This window comes from Manis javanica, chromosome 14 (genome assembly GCF_040802235.1).
Source record: "Manis javanica isolate MJ-LG chromosome 14, MJ_LKY, whole genome shotgun sequence".
In the NCBI taxonomy this organism is placed as follows: domain Eukaryota; kingdom Metazoa; phylum Chordata; class Mammalia; order Pholidota; family Manidae; genus Manis; species Manis javanica.
In genome coordinates, this window is record NC_133169.1 from 4070992 (window position 1) to 4090344 (window position 19353).

General features: G+C 45.5%; 1 protein-coding gene across 3 annotated transcripts in view; it reads right to left on the minus strand.

Annotated features, from left to right (window-relative positions):
• Nucleotides 1-19353, minus strand: part of PBX1 (PBX homeobox 1) — a 261472-nt gene that overhangs the window by 15914 nt on the left and 226205 nt on the right. Inside the window, exons 7-9 of one of the 3 annotated variants that reach the window (XM_037023699.2) lie at nt 17285-17333; nt 9994-10106; nt 8613-8702 (exon numbers count right to left, since the gene is read on the minus strand). In XM_037023699.2, coding sequence (XP_036879594.1) covers nt 8613-8702; nt 9994-10106; nt 17285-17333 — 252 coding nt within the window. Of the gene's footprint in view, nt 1-8612; nt 8703-9993; nt 10107-17173; nt 17334-19353 lie in introns of all 3 variants that reach the window. The other 2 variants (XM_037023698.2, XM_037023700.2) reach the window with 2 other exon arrangements.

Genomic DNA, 19353 nt, shown 5'->3' on the forward strand with positions numbered 1-19353 from the left:
GCTTAGCAGTGAAAAATTATCAGGTTAGACAAATTTGTGGCTGACGGAGTTAAAATTACTGCAAACAGAAATCTTACAATTGTAGGTGTTTATATATTTATATATATATATATATTTTTAAGCATTGTGGCATTGTAGACACTCACGGAAGCATCAGCCATTCTTGCTAATTTCCCCCTTCCCCTTCAATATGAAAATTTTTATTTATATTTTAAATCTTTATCCATATTATTTCATTGTTTAAAGCATGCTATTATCTTCATCTGAGTTAACTTCTTGTATGTGGTTCCTTTTAATAAAGATCTTTATTTATATTAGGAAAGGCGTGTTTAAGCAGAAAGCATCTTCCCCATGCTCCGTGTTAGGAAGCCTGCTCTGTCTATGCAGCGTGCTCAGTCAGGGCTCTGACACCATCATCCCGCCTTTGGTGGCCACAAAGCAGCTGGCAGGTCATCTAGAAGCTGTCCAACTCTAGCTACTATTAAATTAACATTTAAGTAGTGTGGCTATTTAAAAGTGACTCTATTTCTTTTTCCCCTGGTTTATTTATATATTTTATCACCTTATTTTTAAAATTCAAATATAGTTGATACATAGTATTATATTTGTTTGAGGTGTATAACATTGTGATTTAACAATTATATATATTTAACTATTCCCTATGCTGTACTTTTCATCCCTGTGACTAATTTATTTGATGTTTGGAAGTCGGTCCCTCTTTCTCTTCTTCATCCACTTCACCCCTCTCTCCGCATCTGTCTCCTAAGGCAACCGTGTCGGTTCTTTGTGTTGATGAGTCTCTTTGTTTTGTTTATTTTTTAGATTCCATATGTAAGTGAAATCATATGGTATTTTTTTTAGTCTGACTTATTTCGATTATAATATCATCAAGCATAATATCTTCTAGGTCCATCAATGTTGTTAGCAAATGGCAAGATCTCATTCTTTTTTTATGGCTGAGTAATACTCCGTGATATATATATATATATATATATATATGCACCACATATTCTTTATTCATTCATCTGTCAATGGACACTTAGGTTGCTTCCTTATTCTGGCTGTTGTAAATAAAGTGGCAATAAACAAAGGGGTGCAGGTATCTTTTCAAATTTGTGATTTTTGTTTCCTTCAGGATCAATTCCCAGAAGTGGAATAACTGGGCCAAACAGCAGTTCTACTTCTAAGTTTTTGAGGAAGCCGCACGCTGTTTTCCACAGTGGCTGCACCAGTTCGCAGTCCCACCAGGGCCTGAGGATTCCCTTACTCCACCCCTTCCTCACACCTGACCGGCACCTGAGCTCTCCTGTCTTGCTGAGCCTGGCCATTCTGACTGGTGTTAGGTGACACCTCAGGGTAGTTTTGGTTTCCATTTCTCTGATAATTATTTTTAAATTCTTTAAAAATAATATTATGTTGATGACCTTGGGTGGTATAGTCTGTCCCTTTCAAAGAAATGGGGGACTGAACCAGGTAACTTTGAGCCCTCCAAGATTTGTGGCTTTACAGAGCACAAGAACCATTTTCTACTGATACCTGCATTCCTGGTGCTGGATATCAGAAGGATCTCTGTGACCACTTGCTGAATAAAGTTTGTGTTCATCTATGTATTTATCTGGCTAGCCTTTCTAGACTGAAGCTGCCCAGGCCTTCTGCCTTATTTCTCTGTCAAACTGGAAAATAGTTAGAGATCTAAATACTTAATATTTAGAGATATGGACAAGAATTTCCCCAAACTCAAACAGAGAAAGAGATAGAGATTTTTAAAATATACCAAGCAACATTCGGATTTTCCGAGAAAGAGTTCTAATATTTTATCTGAGAACAAGCTTGTCTGAGAATATGCAGCTCCTTCCGCAAAGGCCAGAAGAGGGCCATCTGTAGACATCCATGCTAACGTTTCCCACAATTAAATTCGGCCCATTTAATTAGTTTTACTATTGACTGAGATCTAGAGGGATCATATCACACTTTCAGGAGCAACCACAAAAACTGAACTGCCTTTTGTGGTTGTGAATTTCTGTACAGAACCTCTCTGAGTCTGGAACCGCCAAGCAGATACTGGCCCAAGGACAGCACAGCTGCAGGTCCAGATGCAGCCCCCGCTGGGCGGGCTGCTAGGAAATGCTAAATGTAAAGAGCATGGTGGACACTGTCATCTCACTGATGGGAATCTTTACAAAAACACACTTCTCTATTATTTATAGCTTTGAAGTATTTTCTCTCCTCTTGTGTTTTTATGGGAATGGAAAAGCATCATGGTTTATAAGCAGACTAGAACAGTGGAACAGGCCTTAGGGATCATCGCCCTCAACTGTCCTTATGAGAGTGCAGGAAACTGAGTCCTATTGAGGGAATGTGGCGTATGAATACTCACATGGGCAGAAAGTGGCACAAGGGGCATATGTACACACGTGTAACACCCCCTCCCACATACACACACTATAAATGTGACGATGTTTGGAGTGATCCTATCACTAGGTTTGAAGTCAACAGAATTCTTTGTGACTAACTCCTACAAAGAGCTAAGAGGTCTCCACAGAGGAATACCCACCATCACTATTAGGGTCAGCCCACGGTATGGCTTTTTGGAGAGAGGGGAGAGGATCTCACACACTACTGCTGGTTGGACTAGAGCTTCTCTCTTCCACTGTATAACTTAATTTCAAATTCCCTCCTAAACTACAGGAAAAGTGGTTGGTTCCCAGGGAAAAGAGTAACAGGACACCTGATCCCAAAGTGCTGGATGAGACGCACAGTCACATACACCCTGACTGGTTTCCCCAACTTGATCTGGGTATTATGACGTAGCCTCATTCACCAAGCTCAAAAATGCACCTTGATGATATATTTAGTGAATGCATGGATGAATGAATGAATGAACAGATAAATGCATGTGTGAATTCACCATGAAATGATTTGGCCTCATTTGCTTTCTGTACTTTGAGGACTATTTATCTGGCAGCTGGATTGCATATGAAATTACAATATTGGGATTTCTGTTTTGCATCTCCAACTATGGTGGGCTTAAATAAAATGCTTTTCCGGTTTCAAATGCTCAACTGATACAGTGTTAAGAGTTTAACGGCCTCGTCATGTAAGAAGCTGAAGGGACTTACTCTGTCTCCTTTTGGCTTTATCAAGGAAAGCCAGGCTGCGAGCTTCCTGCACGCAGGAGTCCATCCACTCCGTATTCCTGCTGCCTCCAAACTCTTCAGAGATGGGTTCCCCATGTTCCAACCTGTCCATCTCCCTCCCTGCCTTTACCCCTCCAGGTGGGGCTGTGCACTAGTCCCCCACCCCAGCACCAGAAGGGACCCAAAAGTAACTGAGAAGCACATCTAAATATGCTTTAATACCTTCAAAATTCAAGTTCAGCTTGGTCAAATAGAAAAAGTAAAACTCCATAAAATTAAAGTGAGTTTTAAAGACTTACATATGAATTTTAATTATCACCCTCACTTTCCAGTCCTCCAATTTCACATGTGGCAACATCTTATTAATACATACTTCACGTGGAAGGAGGTCTCTCAGACGTAGTTATGGAAAAATTAAAATGATGGCATGTGCCCAAGTATTACCGAGCAGACCCTGTGACAATCCAAATGCCAGAAATGTATTCACTTAAGCAGGACGCTATTTGTGTCCTAATGATTTATGTGTTCCTTATTTTCTGGTAAATGTCCTTTTTTCCTGTGGCCAAGCATGGGAGAAAAGAAAACCAGAACAAAATATGTATGTTATGATTTACCGAGATGAAAAACTTCATCTCTATTTTTCCACTACCATAATTATCACAACAAAGTAATCAATGAGATTTTTCTGTCATAAACTGACGTTAATGGCCCTTTGCCTTTAGAGAGAGAACACTAACACTTTATTTCCATTTTCACTAAAACTCTTGAATAAAGAAAAATCTTCTAGGGGTGTCTGTTTATACATTTAAGATGGGCTACAGTGAACTCACTCACTCCCTTAACTCCCATGTGAAAATAATCGAAAATAAACGGTGTCACCATTAAAGAATAATGTGTCTTGCAACCACAAATCTCTTAAGAATTCAAAGGGGTGGAAAGTTTGTGTAATGCAAGCTCTTTCTCCTTCCCATGTAGGGCCTGAAGATATAACTGGGGTGGGGGCGGGGTGGGGACAGAAGGGTAGGCTGGAAAGAGTGGCAGGGACTAAATGTAATGAGGATTTTCTGGGGAGAGCAGTCTACACTTGGGTCTGGTACCCCCTGAGCTACTAGTAAGCACTGAAGATCATACTTGTAGGACGTAGAACAACTGAACTGAAAAAGGGACCTCAGAGCTTGCTTACTGGTGAGTTTTACAGATGGAGCAGCAACACAGAGGTGAAGCCACTTGTCAAAAGAAAACTGACAGAAAGGGTCAGTTTTACTGATTTCCAGTTGCTACCCCCTTTGTGGAGGTGCTGGTCCGCAATCCCACTGCAAGTGATGTTATATTGCTACATGGCTGGTGTCCCCCGAACAGGTTTGATAAGAGGATTCTTTTAGGGCAGGAGGAGTTGAAGGATTCAAAGGAATCGGTTGCCTGACAGTATCATCACCCTGTAACATCATGTATTTAATGCTGATTGAATCTTATTCTCAGAGAATCTGCCCTGCTATCAAGGTGAGAAATTTTTTATGAAAAGGAAGACTTAACCTTTTTGAATGAAAAAGACAGTATATTTGCGGGCTTGTAAAGCATTCAAATAAAAACCATTACTGGACACTGCACGGCCGTTATTTAAGATGTGGCTATTGGTCATTCAAATGCATTTTTAATGCAGTGGCAGCTTATCTTTTCCTGCCTAATTTAATCTTTCAACAGATAATATTTAGAGCAACTAATGGTATGCATTTTAGGAAGACACACCTCTTTGGGAGTGAAAGACACAGACGCACTACGTATGTCTGTGTGCGTGTCTGTAATGGTGAAATGAAGCAGACAGAAGAGCAGAGAAGGGCTGAGGAGGAGACCCACAGCGGGAGGAGCTGGACGCAGGGCAGTGAGCGTGACTGGCAGTGGTGAGGAGCGTGCGGAAGGACGTTTCCGTAGATGGTGTACATGAGCCAGTGTAGGGGAATGTGCGTAACCAGGTGAGGGTGAGCTGACCACACTGCCTGGCATCCAGAATTCACCTGGAGGACAGGAGGATGAGGTGGAAGGACAGGCAGACAGGCCAGAGTGCGGAAGACTGTGAATGTCAGATTCAGGGTTTGCCCCGGCTTAGGTAGGAAGAGGGGGCGCTGATGATTTCTGGGAAAAATTCAGGGGATGTGCAGGAGAAAGAAGTTAAAGGTACTGACAGGAATTAGAAAATGATCGGCACAGTCCAGCTAATGAACTATTTCTGGAATGAGGACGGTGGCAGTGAGAATGGAAAGGAAGAACGGATGTGATAGCTAAGCGGCGGTGAGTACACCTGACTGGCAGGCAGTGCAATGACCTCCCTCCTTCACCGAGCGCCACTCAAAGCCTGGTAAGAACTGCCCACTGTCATCTGCAAGCACAAAGTGTGTAAGGAGGTATAATTTAATGCTCGCCTGGCTAAGGAAGGGGGTCTTCAGGGCTTGCTTAAGTCTGCATACTTTCTGAAAGCTTCTCTTTCCATCAGAAGAGAAAAGCAGAGACAAGTGTGTCCTAACCAGTCCTCACTAGGCACTACCTACTGTGAAAACCGCTCACACGAGGGGAGAAAAAAGGTCAAATTAGAAAGTCATCACTTAACAACATTTCATTGCTGCCATTCACATGGAACAATTTATGCTTTGCCAAGCCCTTTCCTACTTATTTTCTCATTTCCCCTAAAGCGGCTCAAGGTATTAAGGGGGGGAACTGCTGGCCCCATTCTGCAGAAGACAGCTACGGCCTGCCCGTGGGCACATGGGTGCCCAGGACCAGCATTCTGGCAGCTCTTACCACTACGACCTTGCAATGCCATTGCTGCGTGGTCTCAGTTAAACGCAAGTGGTCTGAACCTTATGGGATTCATCATAGCCACTGGCAGGATACAATATGGGTGAAAACCCAGCCAAGGGAACAGATAAAGGCTGCCCAGAAAATGTCCTCCCCCGAGTGAAACACAGTCCAGAGCCCAGCTGGGAATTCCATTGCCGCCCCGCGTTTAGGAATTGCTTACTTTTATTTCTTGGCTCCGACCTCCCATTCCTGTCCTTGTCTCTTCTCATCTCCCTCCTTTTCTCTTTCTTCTGGCAGCCAGAGCTCCACTCTGCACACGCACGTGCTCACGCACACACACACACACGCCCGTCTCAGCATCTAATACCACCTTTTAAAAACACATCTTGCTCTAAGCAGCTTAGCCTTCTGCAGGTGGCCCGATTTAAAATTGATACCATAGAAGCATTCCGTATCATGATTAGCTTTTGATTCCTTTGCCCTGCATATTAAAGAAGCAGAAATAAAATAAACAAAGTTCACAGGGAAGGAAAAATTAATGCAAAATGAGAGACTCTTTCAAGTGGCATTTTCAAGCCCAGTTTTTGTGGGAAGCTTATGTAATCAGACATAAGTGTCTGCACATGTTTGGCCACACTATTTCAGAAATGACTCCCAGGCCATCAGATGACGTCAGAGGGGTCAACGCTGACCTCCCAGAGTCTGAGAGCTGCTCTCTTCAGTCCTACCCAATTAGGAAAGGAAGATGCCAACCAGCCGAACCGTCAGCCCATTTCCCACCCAGTCACGCAGACCTGCGGCAGTTCCATTGCGGAGCATGCTCATATTCTCATCCCCACGCCCTGGTACTTCCCTCACATTCTTGTCTTTCATTTGCATGTACAGCAAAGGTTTCTCTGGAAAAATCTACCTTGTATCTCAAAAAAGATTGAGGCAATGCATAAATGCATACATGCTTGAACCCACCGCACACACTGATGAGCACAGAGCAACTTCATTCATCTGGAATCCATTTTAGAGAATGTACGTCGCCACGATGGTCCTGGATTATTGAGAGCAGGTTTCCAGCAAGTCGGCCATGAATGCAGCAATAACAACTAGTATAAGCACAAGAAGGGGGGAGTCCCTCTGCTTTGGAAATGCTTTCTAGAAACTGACACTGCTCAGAGTATGTTTAATGGGTTTACCTTTGATTTCTTGTTTCCCTCCCAGAGAGGGGCTTGGTAAATATTACATAAATTTGGAGGGGATTCTGCCTAAGGAAGACGAAAAATAAAGAATTCCTAATTGGAAGGGGCCTTCAAAGTCATCAGGATAGACATTTATAACCCGATACTTAACTCCCTGGTACAACACCCTTACTGAGTAGGCAGCCAAACCTCGTTCGAATGTTTCGAGGACAGGGAGGTCTTCACTTCCAGAGGCGGCCAATCCTTTCTAACTGTGAGAAAGTCCTATCGCGCGCTGAAGTGAACTGTGTTTCTCTGAACCATCCCCTCAGCGATCCTCTCTTAGCCCTTCCACGTCATGCACGACAAGTCCGATCTCCCTCACAAGCAACAGCGGGTCTAGAAACATTTTACGCCACCCACACCACCTCTTTTATGGGCTATGAGCTCCTAATGCTTTCGACCTCTCCTCCTCTGAGGGAACAGCTGGGATGCTCCTGGTTCCTTCCAGTGTGGCCCTGGCCACGTGCGATGTGACCGCTGCAGGCGTGAAGGCTCTATCCCCGGCCCTGTGCAGACGCGGCCCCTCTGTCAGTACCGGCTGGGATCCGTGCCTCGTGCCGACCTGTCCTTTCTTCCATTCCCCAAGTTATTTTAACCATGATGACAGATACAAACAACAAAAACTCATCACCATCAACCAACCATAATTTTCTTCAATAGTTCTGAGACAACAGATCTCGCGGAGTCTCCTGCAACCTTGAACAAAGCCCGAGAAGTCACCCCTGATCTAAAGAACAGCCTCCTTTTCCAGGCTACCCTTCTGTCCCAGCCTGCTGTCACCGCAGCTGAGACAGCAGACGATTGATCTGAGAAATCAAGTTGGATTGCTGTCCCAAATCCACATTTGGTTCCCCTTGTGTCTGTCTGATCGATTTCACTCGGTGCGACATAGCTTGTCGCTATGAATTTTCATGCTAGTCAGGAGCCGCCAGCACACCCCCGAACAAGTACAAGATGGCCTGTAATCCTCCCCGTCCCTTCCACACACCCAGCCTCTAATTCCATTTTTTTTTTTTTTTAGTTCTCCCTAGATGGTGTGGAGAAAGGATGCTTATTTAGACCACAGACCTGAATGTGATGGATTCTGGCTACTGGGTTTTCCTCCCGAGGTTCCCAGGCCCCAGCTTGCGGCGACAACTTCCTACCGCTGTTGTACTAGGTGTCACCTGTTTAGCAGCTCTTCTCAGCTGAGCACAAGTGGCCGCAGGTGCCATGCGAACACTGATTGTGTCTGACAGCCCTGGACGCCAGCTGCCTGCATGAAGCCTGCCCAGTCACCACTTCTTTTGTGGGTGCAACGATGCTGATGTCATGGCCGATACTGAGACAAGGAACTAGGTGACCGTAAAGCTAAGCTAAGTCCTACTAAGTGGCATTCTGAGCCCCCTGGCTTTGAAATAATTGGGAATGACAGAATTAAAACAAAGGGTGGGGGACCTCGGTTTCTTACACTGATGCCCTGCGGACTGTACATCTGGCTGGCTGCGAGTCCGTCACTGTATCCTCCTGTCTGGCTGATAACATGGCGAAGGGTATCCACCTAAACAGATGAACAACAGAGAGGAGGTTAGTCAGGGAGATGCCGGGCAACGGAGGCACAGCATCACCACCCAGGCTGCCATGTACGTGCCGAATTCACATAATCATTTTGGAGATGATCTTCCAGGGAAGGGGTCCATTAGGAGGAGGCCATGCCTCCCCTATATGCCAAATCCATGTCCTGTCTGAGTTCAGCAAGTGAGACAGTAAAATGGTGAGAGAGAGCGGGATTCCCAGCACTGAAACTGATGCACAAAGCGGCATGAGATGGCAGGGATGCGGGGGGAGAGAGCGGGGAGTTTTTCCTTCTATGCAGAACATCCTAGTTAACTTCTCCTTGGCTGGGCAGCCTATGAAAGTCAAGGTTCTGTTTAAAGGGGGTGAGGGCAGCCACCCCACAGAGGGGGCTGTGTGACCTATGCCCCATCTCTCTGAGGGCTTAAATGATGGCCAGTGGTTTAGCTGCTTGACCAAAGTCTGAACGGATCTCCTCACACCTGCTTCCAGGCAGTACTTTCTGAGCAGGGAGCTGAGTCATTGGCCAGCTGGGCTCCTCCGGGTACGTAATGCTTCCTGTTGCCCATGCAGGGTGGGAGACTGGACTGCGTGGCTCAGAGGGTCCCCAGCAATTGCGACCCAGGGCCTCCTGCCGGCTCCCTCACATCAGCCAAGACAGGACGGCCTCCGCAGCTGCGGTGGGGGCGAGGGGCCACCACGGGGCACTGAGGGTCTGCCCCACGCAGCCTGGCTTCTGCTTTCCAACACGGACTGCCTCGTGACCGAAACCCAAGTCCCTAGACCTCAGGGATGACTCAGGAGATGAAGTTCGTCAACCTGGTTGGTGTTTTTAAGGCATAAATGGAAAACAGGAGATCACTAAAGTGTTTGCCTACTTGTTAATCAACTCCTTATTTGGCAAATCTTGAGTGCGGGGAAATGGCTGACCAGAGGGAGACCTGGAAAGTGCGGCAGGGGCTGGGCTCCTCCCTCCCTGTTAGTGAACAAAGTGCACGCTGGCCCCACCTGCTGGCCCCACCTGCTCACCGGCCTCGGCCGCCCCAGCGCCTCTCCTGACCTCTGGGCGTGGCCCGCGAGCCAGAGCAAATGCACTCACGAAGTGTGGGCGAGCTCCCCCGCCACAGTGGTTGCCTTTGTTTTGGTTGTTGGTAACGCTTTGTTTCCACAGCTCTGTCTGCCTCTCTCCCTGTCTGGGCAGGAGCAGGGCGTGCCGAACGCCTGCGGGCTCCGGGCTCTGGCGCATCCCCCTGGCGGCACAGCGGCTGGGTCCCTACCTGTGACTGCACGTTGGCTCCGACCTGGGCCCCTTGGTAAGAATCCCCATTGAGGGACTGCACGCTCATGAACAAATCTCCAGAGTTTGACATGTTAAAAGAACTGGAAGAACCTGGAAAGGAAAGAGTGAGGTACCTGAATCACAGAGAGGAACAAGCTCGACCCCTGCAACTGCCGGCCGAGAGGAAGAACGGCATGCGAAGCGACCCCCCGTCGGTGCACATCAATTAACACCAGCAGAGTCTGGTTAGTAGCATGAAGGACAGAGCAAGCGATAAGGGGGGCATGGCGTCCATGGTATGTGAAGCCGCCTCTTACTACAAGTTGCACTAGGACCGCTTCCCCCGAGCAACTTCAGGCTGAGAAAGGGAACATTTATTCTTCTCAACTTAGCCTATTTGAACGGGAGGTAGTCTCCAGACCTAGATCCTCACGCCTCTGACATTCTGGGGATGGCCAAGGGACCGCAAATGGGAGAATTTAGGCTGGTCAGTGACTTCTGCCACCAAGATGGAGAACTTGAGCTATTTAGTTGGATTCTAAATCTGCAACTGCCAACCCGATCAACCCTCGTGTGGGAGAGGCGCCCGCAGGGAATGCATGAAGGCAGTGCCCTACGTTAGGGCTGGTCCTGTGACAGGAGTCCGCCTACATCCCTGATTTCTAGAAGGAAGGTAAGTTCCTTGCTGGGTGCCGAACAGCCCAAGAATATCTTCCCTGCCGCCTGCTGTTATACAGGAAGATGAGACAGAATAATGGGCCAGGAGTTCTCAAGCATGCATGAACTATGAAATGCTAATAATAATAATGTAATCATTATTATTATTATTATTATTATTATTATTATGAAAATGAGCCTCAAGAAGGGCCGTTAACTGTGCTCACCCCTGAGAGGGAGCCTTCTCCCAGAGAGAGTTAGCCCCCAGTCACCACCCTGATTCTACTGATTGCACTGGGGTAAAACCAGCCCACCCCTCAACCTAAACACAGGGCGTGGGAAAGCTCACTATAACTTGGAAGTCGTTGTGCAGCTCAGCGCATTAGGAAAGAAAGCTCAACGTGCAAGGTTTGGTTAAAACATGACGTTAGCCTGGAAAAGGAGAGACTTCAGGGACCCAGGTCAGTTCCACTCAATGGTTTTTGACTTTGTGTTGCTCCAATTGCCCTCTTGCCCTCATTTTCTGAGACAGCCATCGTTCGTGTGGAATTGCCCACCTGCAATGTCTCTGCTCTGACTCTTTTTCTGCCAAGACAGGGATCTGCACCCTCCTAGGGAGCTGCCCTGCCCGCAGGAAGAGGTGCCGCGGGGCAGGAGAGGAGGTTTCCTCTGTTCCCCATGAGGACTACTTAACTAGCAATGAATCCTAAACTCTGTCACCCTGCCCTGTGCTTAACTATTCACAGCATCCTCAGTTCTCCAGGGGCAAGAGCCATTTAGAGGAAACTATGATTTACTCGGGACAACCTTAAGTCAAGAAACATCTCCATTTGTCTGTTTTGGGGGCTGCTCCCCCCCATGCCAGGACCTAGCTAGCTATTCAGCTGCATACGCTCATCTCCCACTGTCACTCCCATTTTGTGGGGAAGGGCGCAATGCTTTCCTTGGGGCGTGGGGGACAACGCAGGCACCAGCCAGAGAGCTGTAACATCTCCGCAGCTCTGCAACGTGGTCTGCCTCACCTGAGACACGTTTCTCTGTCAGCTGATCTGAATGCAATTAGAAAAGCGGGGTCTTAGGCAAAGTAAGCACAGGATCTGACTGGGTATATGGCTGTGGCCTGGAACTCCTTCCACTAACGTGGCACGAATCTTCCCCATGTGCTCCCCGACCTGTGGGGGAAGCAGTGTGGAGCACAGGCGGCATTCCCGTGCCCAGCTCTCTAATACCCAGGCCTGTATAGCCCGATCACATCCCTCTCACATCTTTCTTTTCAGCATAGATATACAGCCTAAATAATAAAAGCCATTCTGTGACAGTTGTTAGAACACATGCTCACATTTAGACGTCATCAGAACCAAGAAGAGCCATCATCAAGACCCCACATTATTTATATCATCTCAGAAGTTTTCCCCTGAGTGTTCACTTTGAAGCCTAGGTATTCTGTTCCTCTCCCAGTCAAACCCCATGTAACAAACACCCACTCCATATGCTTGGCGGATGGCTTATTGGAAATGAGCACGCAAACTAAGACAAGGGAGAAGCCCCGCAAGGGGTACGCTCATGCCCAGTGATATGGCATCTGTGAAACCAGGAAGGTCTGCAATGTGCCATGTACAAGATATACATTGCAGCTGACACCGATGATTTAAAAACTGTGTGCGCATGGATACATAGTAAATAGGTCTGGCTGCCTAATGTACATGGAGATAAATATGCGCATACCAATGCACTTCATGTACAAATGCATTTGAATCAGAGCAGTAATTGCAGGAATAGGCCCTGTGCTCTCGGCTCTGCTGTTTCAGCATTCTGAAGTCTCTGTACACCCGAGTGCGACACAACCATGGCTTCTGATGCTGATAAGTAGCTAGAGGCAGTGATTGCTCTGGAGGGGCGACCAGGTGCTACTAATAAAGCAGACAGAAGTCCACACAAAAATCTAAATAATGAGCAGAAGACATGTTCTCATCTGGGCCTGGAAGTTGGAAACTTATCAGGGAATGGATAACCTCCCGGGAAGGATGCAGTTCATAGACAAATAACGAATGGGCTCTCTTGGAGGCGCTGTGGAATTCGCAAAGAGCTGAAAGGATTTCCTGGCCTGCTGAGGTCAGTCGGGGACCTTACCTGTGGGCGGCTGTTAAATAATCGGCGATTACTAGAAGCACATTTTAAGATGTGCTTACCAGTTAAAAGGCTCTGAATTTGACTTGGGAAGGGAGGCAAGTGGCTCGTTTAGGCTGCCACCCAGACACGAGGGGCATGTGCAGGGGTAAAGCTGCCCTCAGCTAGACAGAGAAGAAATAACGGACCGCCTATGGATTCTTACACACTTGCTCAGGCACACATGAGGATGTGAGATGTGTGACCATCCACTTTCTTAAGACAACTCCCCAAGGCTGCATTTCGACTCCACGGAGTCACTGGGAGACTTACACTTGTTCAAGGGAAAAAAATTAACTGTATCATCCAAAAAATACTAATGAGAAATAGAACAGAATCCGATGACAAAATCTAACTCGAGAGCAGGGTTCCTCAGTGCTGGCCCTACTGATGTTTGCGGCTAGTAATTCTGCACCGTGGGGGAAGGTCTTACGTATTGTAGGATGGTCAGCCACATCCCTGGCCTCTGCTCACGAGGTGCCAGGAAGACCCACCCCCAAAACTGTGATGACCAAATACATCTCCAGACGTTACTGAACATCCCCTGAGGACCAAGTTCACCCCAGTTGAGAACCAACAGCCTAGAGCAAGAATGGATTCATTCTTTATTCCCTGGGAACTTGAAGTGTTGGAAAGCACTAGCTCATTATGTCTCATAGCATTTTTATGGAGCAGATATATGGTGAATATTGTTCTCAGTTTTACAGTTTGGAAATCAAGGCTCCAGAGAGACTAACTAGGTGGCTAGCTAGCCTCATCAGATTGGACTCCCACACCATTTGGAGGCTCAAAGCACAGAGCCTCTTTGCTAGACGTAAGCTTAATTAAGTCTCATGCTTGCTTTTGTGCTGTCCACGATTCTTCACCTTCCCAACTCCAAAAATCACTGTGACATTCTGTCAGGGTGAAGTATGGAAGAGGGGTTGCCTGGTCACATGTGAAATCCCTTCAGCAGCTGTGCACAGCAAGTTTCTGGAGTTCCAGTTCCAGGAGGCCGTGCTTTCGTTTTCCACTTAGAAATTAAGTGGAGAAACATAAGAACGGAAGAACACAGCAGAAACCATCAATAGGCTAAATTCTTGCACTTAGTTTTTAGAACTAAAAGGGAAAGTGCCAGTCAATTTCCCTGGATGTCTTACCTCCTCTCTCACTGTGCATACTGTATATAAACTTCTCTTTGGAAGCCAGCGTCCAGGGTTTTACTTGGATAATGCAGAAAAACACCAAACCTCCTACTGGGGGCGGTAATAAGGACGTGTGCAAGGGCTTGCCACTAACTTTACAGTGTCAGGGGAACAAGTTCTATGGCTGAACAAGGTGCTGTCCTCTCGACACACAGCTAAGCAGATTTCAAATCCAGGGTGTTCTGAGCTTCAGTAAGCCTGGGATTGCTTAGCTAACCACAGAACCTGATAAAGTATCAACAGAGATTCTCTGGGCCAGCCAACAGCTATAATGCACAAGCCCATTTCTTTCTTCTTGGATGTTAAAACATTCTCCAGGAGATAATCTAACCTTCCTAAAGGGGCCCTGTTTTTCTGAGATTTTAATTCTTGCTCTCAGAATTGCATCAAAAATAGGAAACTGAGAATGTGTCACTTCAGGTGATGCCAGGAGAATTATGGGCCCAGGGTTATAACTATTGCTTTAGTCACCCCCTTTTTTGCTTCCTATTTTTCCCCCACATGTTTAATTTTCTTGTAGTTCTTTTATTTTTCCTCTTTGCTCCGTCCACTTTGTCCGACTCTGCCAGTGTAAAATCTGAAACAGGACAAGTATCTCTAAATGCCTGCTTATCTCCCCACTGGTCTTCATCCTCAGTGATTTTTATGAATGATGTTTAAGGTGATAGGAGGCCAGGATACACCAACAAGAAGGAATATTCAGAAGCCTAAATAGAGATACTGTGGCTGCTCCACACAAAAGCCACTGGAGGGGAAAAGACTTCCTTGCAAAGCATCCTCCTTACAGCAGCACTGAGTATTTATATTTAGCAAAGGTTCTGGAAAAACAAAAACAAAAAAAGCCCTGTTTCGATACAGAGGATTATAAAAAGTTCCCAGGCTCCTGAAACTCTAGGCTTCAAACTGAGCCAAAATATATTTTCACCTATGAACACTTGTTTAAAAGCTTGCTATCTGTTCTAATGATCATTTATCTTTGGCACTATTGCTGAGCTAGGATGCAACATTGTAAACATCGTTACGTGAGAAGTTGGGACATTTTAAAGTTCTCACTTTATCTGTGCAATGATTTGGGTTAAGAGCAAAAGAAAACGTTTTTATAAAAAGCCCATTTATAACTTTGCCTGTTAGAATTCCACATTACTACACATCTACAATGGCGTTTTCTTTTGTCTCTCAAAAAAAAAAAAAAAGCACAGCAAAGGGTTCCTCTGCATATTATTTTCAAGAACATACTTTCCATAATAATTTACTTTGTGTTCAGAACAGTCACATGAAGTTTTGAGTCACCAGAAAATTTCCTTAGAAAACTGTAATCACAGACTGATATTCCAAGAGAGCTAAAATAATTCTTACACACAGACGGGGGGGGGGGGGGGCTTAAAATGCTTACTTTTCTCTTTTTCAGTGCTTTAGGAAGAATAAACAGTTCTGGATTTAGTAGTGGAGGGAGTCCACCGGATCTTTCTAAGGACTAGTCATAAATCACGCTCAGGTGTCGTCAGCGCAGATACATCAGGGACAGGAAGGAGTCACTCTGATACCTGTTCTGCATTACGATAACCTTTGCAGGAGCGGTGAGTGTGTTTTTGCTAATGTTGACAGAACTGCACTTCTTCCAAAGAGACAAGCAAACGGGTCTGCCTAGCAGGGCAATTCAACGAGTGTTGCTGGGTCTGAAATGCTTAATGACTGACCAGAAGGGGAGGCAGGACACTCTGTGTATGGAATCTGTTAGCCTGGATCCTCCGTCAATCATACCATGTTGGGAAAAGAAGGAAACGCATACACATGAAAACCTCAAAGAGCAAACATGCTCCTTCGAGTCACCCAACATGGAATGCTGGGAAAGATAAAACTGTACTGAACATTACATTGTCTTCCTGTCCTTATGTTTACAAAGCCCAGGCCACTTGTCATGCATGATTCCATTTAAACAAAAGGCGGCCAGGATGATATAGTCCAGTGACTCGGAGAACCTTGCAACACATTAGTGCATCCAGAAGCTCACAGGCACTAGTGTGGAGCCTTGCACCTCTCCAGTAATGATCCACCGTTAAGGTAGAAAGCGAGCTTACTGTTTTAACAGACAAGTGAGCTTTGGGGTCAAAGATATCACAAGGCCCCAGAAAGGTTAGTTCACATGAGGATCTAACACATTTACATTTGTGACCCTTCAATGTTGGAGGTATCATTTTTCTTCGATGTGTACCCTACAGCCAAAAATCAATGGATCTGGTTCATTAGAGCAGAAAATAAAATCTGAGACAAAGCTTATTTAATAAGGAAAATATTTCTGGTACTCCCTTATACAAATAAAAAGTACCAACATGTTTTCCATACATACAAACACTAATGTTCTATTTTAGGCATTGCTGACTATGTTTCTCTTACATGTGAAAATTCAGAACTGGAGGTATGAGGCACACCCAAAAATACATTATGCTAGCCTAAATTCTGGAATTAGTGACACAATGCATATTCACTAAAATGAAAGCGGGAGTACAGCCCATGAGTGACACTACAACAAGAAAACCAGAATCTGAATAACCTGAATGAATGACGGGCAGTTTTCTTTGTCATTTACATAAAGAAAGCCAACAAAATAAAACACATTTACATTTGTGACCCTTCAACGTTGGAGGTTCCAAAAGAACGCCAACTATAAACAAGGGATGGCGTTAATGGTCGCCTGGCTTTGCAGCCCGGAGCATTCAAATGAGATTTTCAATGGAAAAGTGAATAATCCTGCATAGAATGCACACTAGTAGGTGTTCCAGATGATATGTGATGATAGACAAAGATAAAAAACTTCCTATGAAACAGACTAAATGCTGGACTCCCACGGGACACCTCTAAGCATTTAGGTCAGGCTTACGTGCTTCCTGGCATCTTTGAAAAGACAAGTTGGAGGTCTCCTCGGGTCACAACCAACCAACAGACCTCCGACCGAGTCAGACACATTCGTCCGATCCTCCAGACAAGCCCGTTATTATCAACAGGAAAACACGCTGCCCTTGGGAAATAAAAACCCGAAGTGGCACAAAGAAGAAAATCAAATGCATAAATCAACCAATCAGACACCTAAGGAATGAAAAGAAAACCCCGGTGTCGGGAGAAGCAAGTGTGAAAGTGGAGAACAGTGGCCCCCAAGTCAAAGGGAAAACTAACCAGCGGAGTTGGGAGTTGAGGGCGAGTTAGCTTGGCTTCCGTGGGCTGACACATTGGTAGCGGTGACAGCCGTTTTGGCAGCATAAATATTGGCTTCCTCTTGAAATTTACCTATGTTCTTCTTGTACCGGATTCGCTTATTTCCAAACCAGTTTGATACCTAGAGCAGTTGAAGAGAAGAGGGAGCAGTTACCATGTCATCTGTACAAACACCACCGAAGAGGAAGGGCTGCACGAGGGGGCTGGAGACGCAGGCCGATCGGTCTTATCTTATTTCTGATTCTCAGCATCCGTGAAAACATGGCAAGTAAGAGCTTCGCGAAGGGCCAACTGTATAAAATGGGATCCTCTGGCTTAATAGAATGCAATTTAGCAAAAACCACTGTAACCAAGTTTTTCCTATGAAGGAGCTGCTCATTTAAACCAGGACCCTTTCCGTGTAGGGCGGGCATTTTTAATTTGCTTACCTCTTAAGGATATGACACCAAAAATAAACACAGCATTTCAAAGAAACACCTGTCACTTAACAAACGTTAATGCTGACTCAGGGCAATCGAAACACACAGACCTTTAAACATCCCTGAGAATCTGTAACCGCAGATGGGTTCTTTGATCAGGGGATTAATTTCACGTTTTTATTAAATGACTTTAATATGGACTAGATTCATAGCCGCACGGTACTACAACCTTAGGGATCCATGTTAATTCAGTCCAACAGATTTCACTAAAATTTTGTGCAAAGCCTATGTATTATCTACACATGGAAAAACGGGAGCATCCCACTGATTATTCCTTTGAATGCCATGCTTTACATATTAAAGCCAATACACACAAAATGAACCTAATTTACTTTCATTTGTTCATTTATTTCCTACATGGGCTCCCAGCAGCTGTCCTGGCTTGAGTGCACACCCCGTTCTCTTTATACTAAGACCACTGCCAGACACAAGTGGAGACACAGTGAAATGCAAGTTTTTCCCCTGTAACTCCCACCCGACGGAGGGAAGATTTGTACCCCATATTCCAGATGTCAGTTCAAACTAATATGTTGTGCTTTTCATATAATGACAAAACAAACTATGAATTTGGTGAGGGAAGATGTCACATGTACCACAGCTTACAAATAATTTATATTTACCCCCAACAATAACAGATAAAGAAAATTCTTGCAAAGCTGCATTTATTTTTTAAATGCATTAACAAAATAAAAAAAAAAGATTCTTAGAAGGCTAGGCCTTCCATACCTATGCAGCTTCGACTACAGCAGAAACAGCAAGACTCTGTTATAAAAAATCCAACCATCCAGTTGCAATTTTAGCAAACAAGATGGGAAAACATTTGGTAAGGACATGCTTTATTTATTGTAAATGCTGGTGCCTAGAGACAGCGTGAAACCAGGAGAGGAAGAGTATGCCTGGGTCCATTTAAGGACCACTACGTATTTAATTTCACTGCAAAACTCATGCTTTTCTTGGCATAACTTTCACAACTCACATGAATGAATCATAGTTATGGTTGTTTTTTGACTTCTCGGTGGACGAGAGAGAGGAAAAGAGGTAAGGGGATTTTCCTGAGGTAACTGGATGAGTTGGAAGAAACGGGGCGAGATGTGGTTTGGGAGGGCTCTTGAGGAAGAAAGGAAATGCCTGAGGTCTAATTAAATCAGCCACAGGAGAGAAAAATGAGAGGAAAGAGGCAGGAGCGGGGATGGGGTGTGGAATGACTTCCCTACACACGAGAACACCGCTGGTAGCAGGTCGGGTATTTCCCAAGTGTGTACAATGAGCTTTCATTCATTAACTCACCGTTCAGTTATGACTAAGGGCCTGCTCTGAGCCAGGCGCTACGGATACAATGAAGGCAGGTCCAGTGTGAGACAAGACACACAAAAGGAATCACAGATCCTCTGGAGAGAGTTTTGGACATAGTGAGATTGAAAGCCTGAGGGCAGAGCCCCAGGGGAAACAGATATTCAAGCCTCCACCCACCCTCGGAGGGTCTGATTCAGGACTGGGGTGAGACCTAAGCATTTTTGTTTCTCAGGCGCCCGGGTGCTGCTGATATGCGTCCTACGGATCACACTCCAAGAGGAAGTGCTGTTTAGGGGTCAAGGGAGACGGTGGTCAAAGAGGGACCTCAGATGGATTTGGTGTACGAGCAGGTTTTTGGATCAAGGCAGG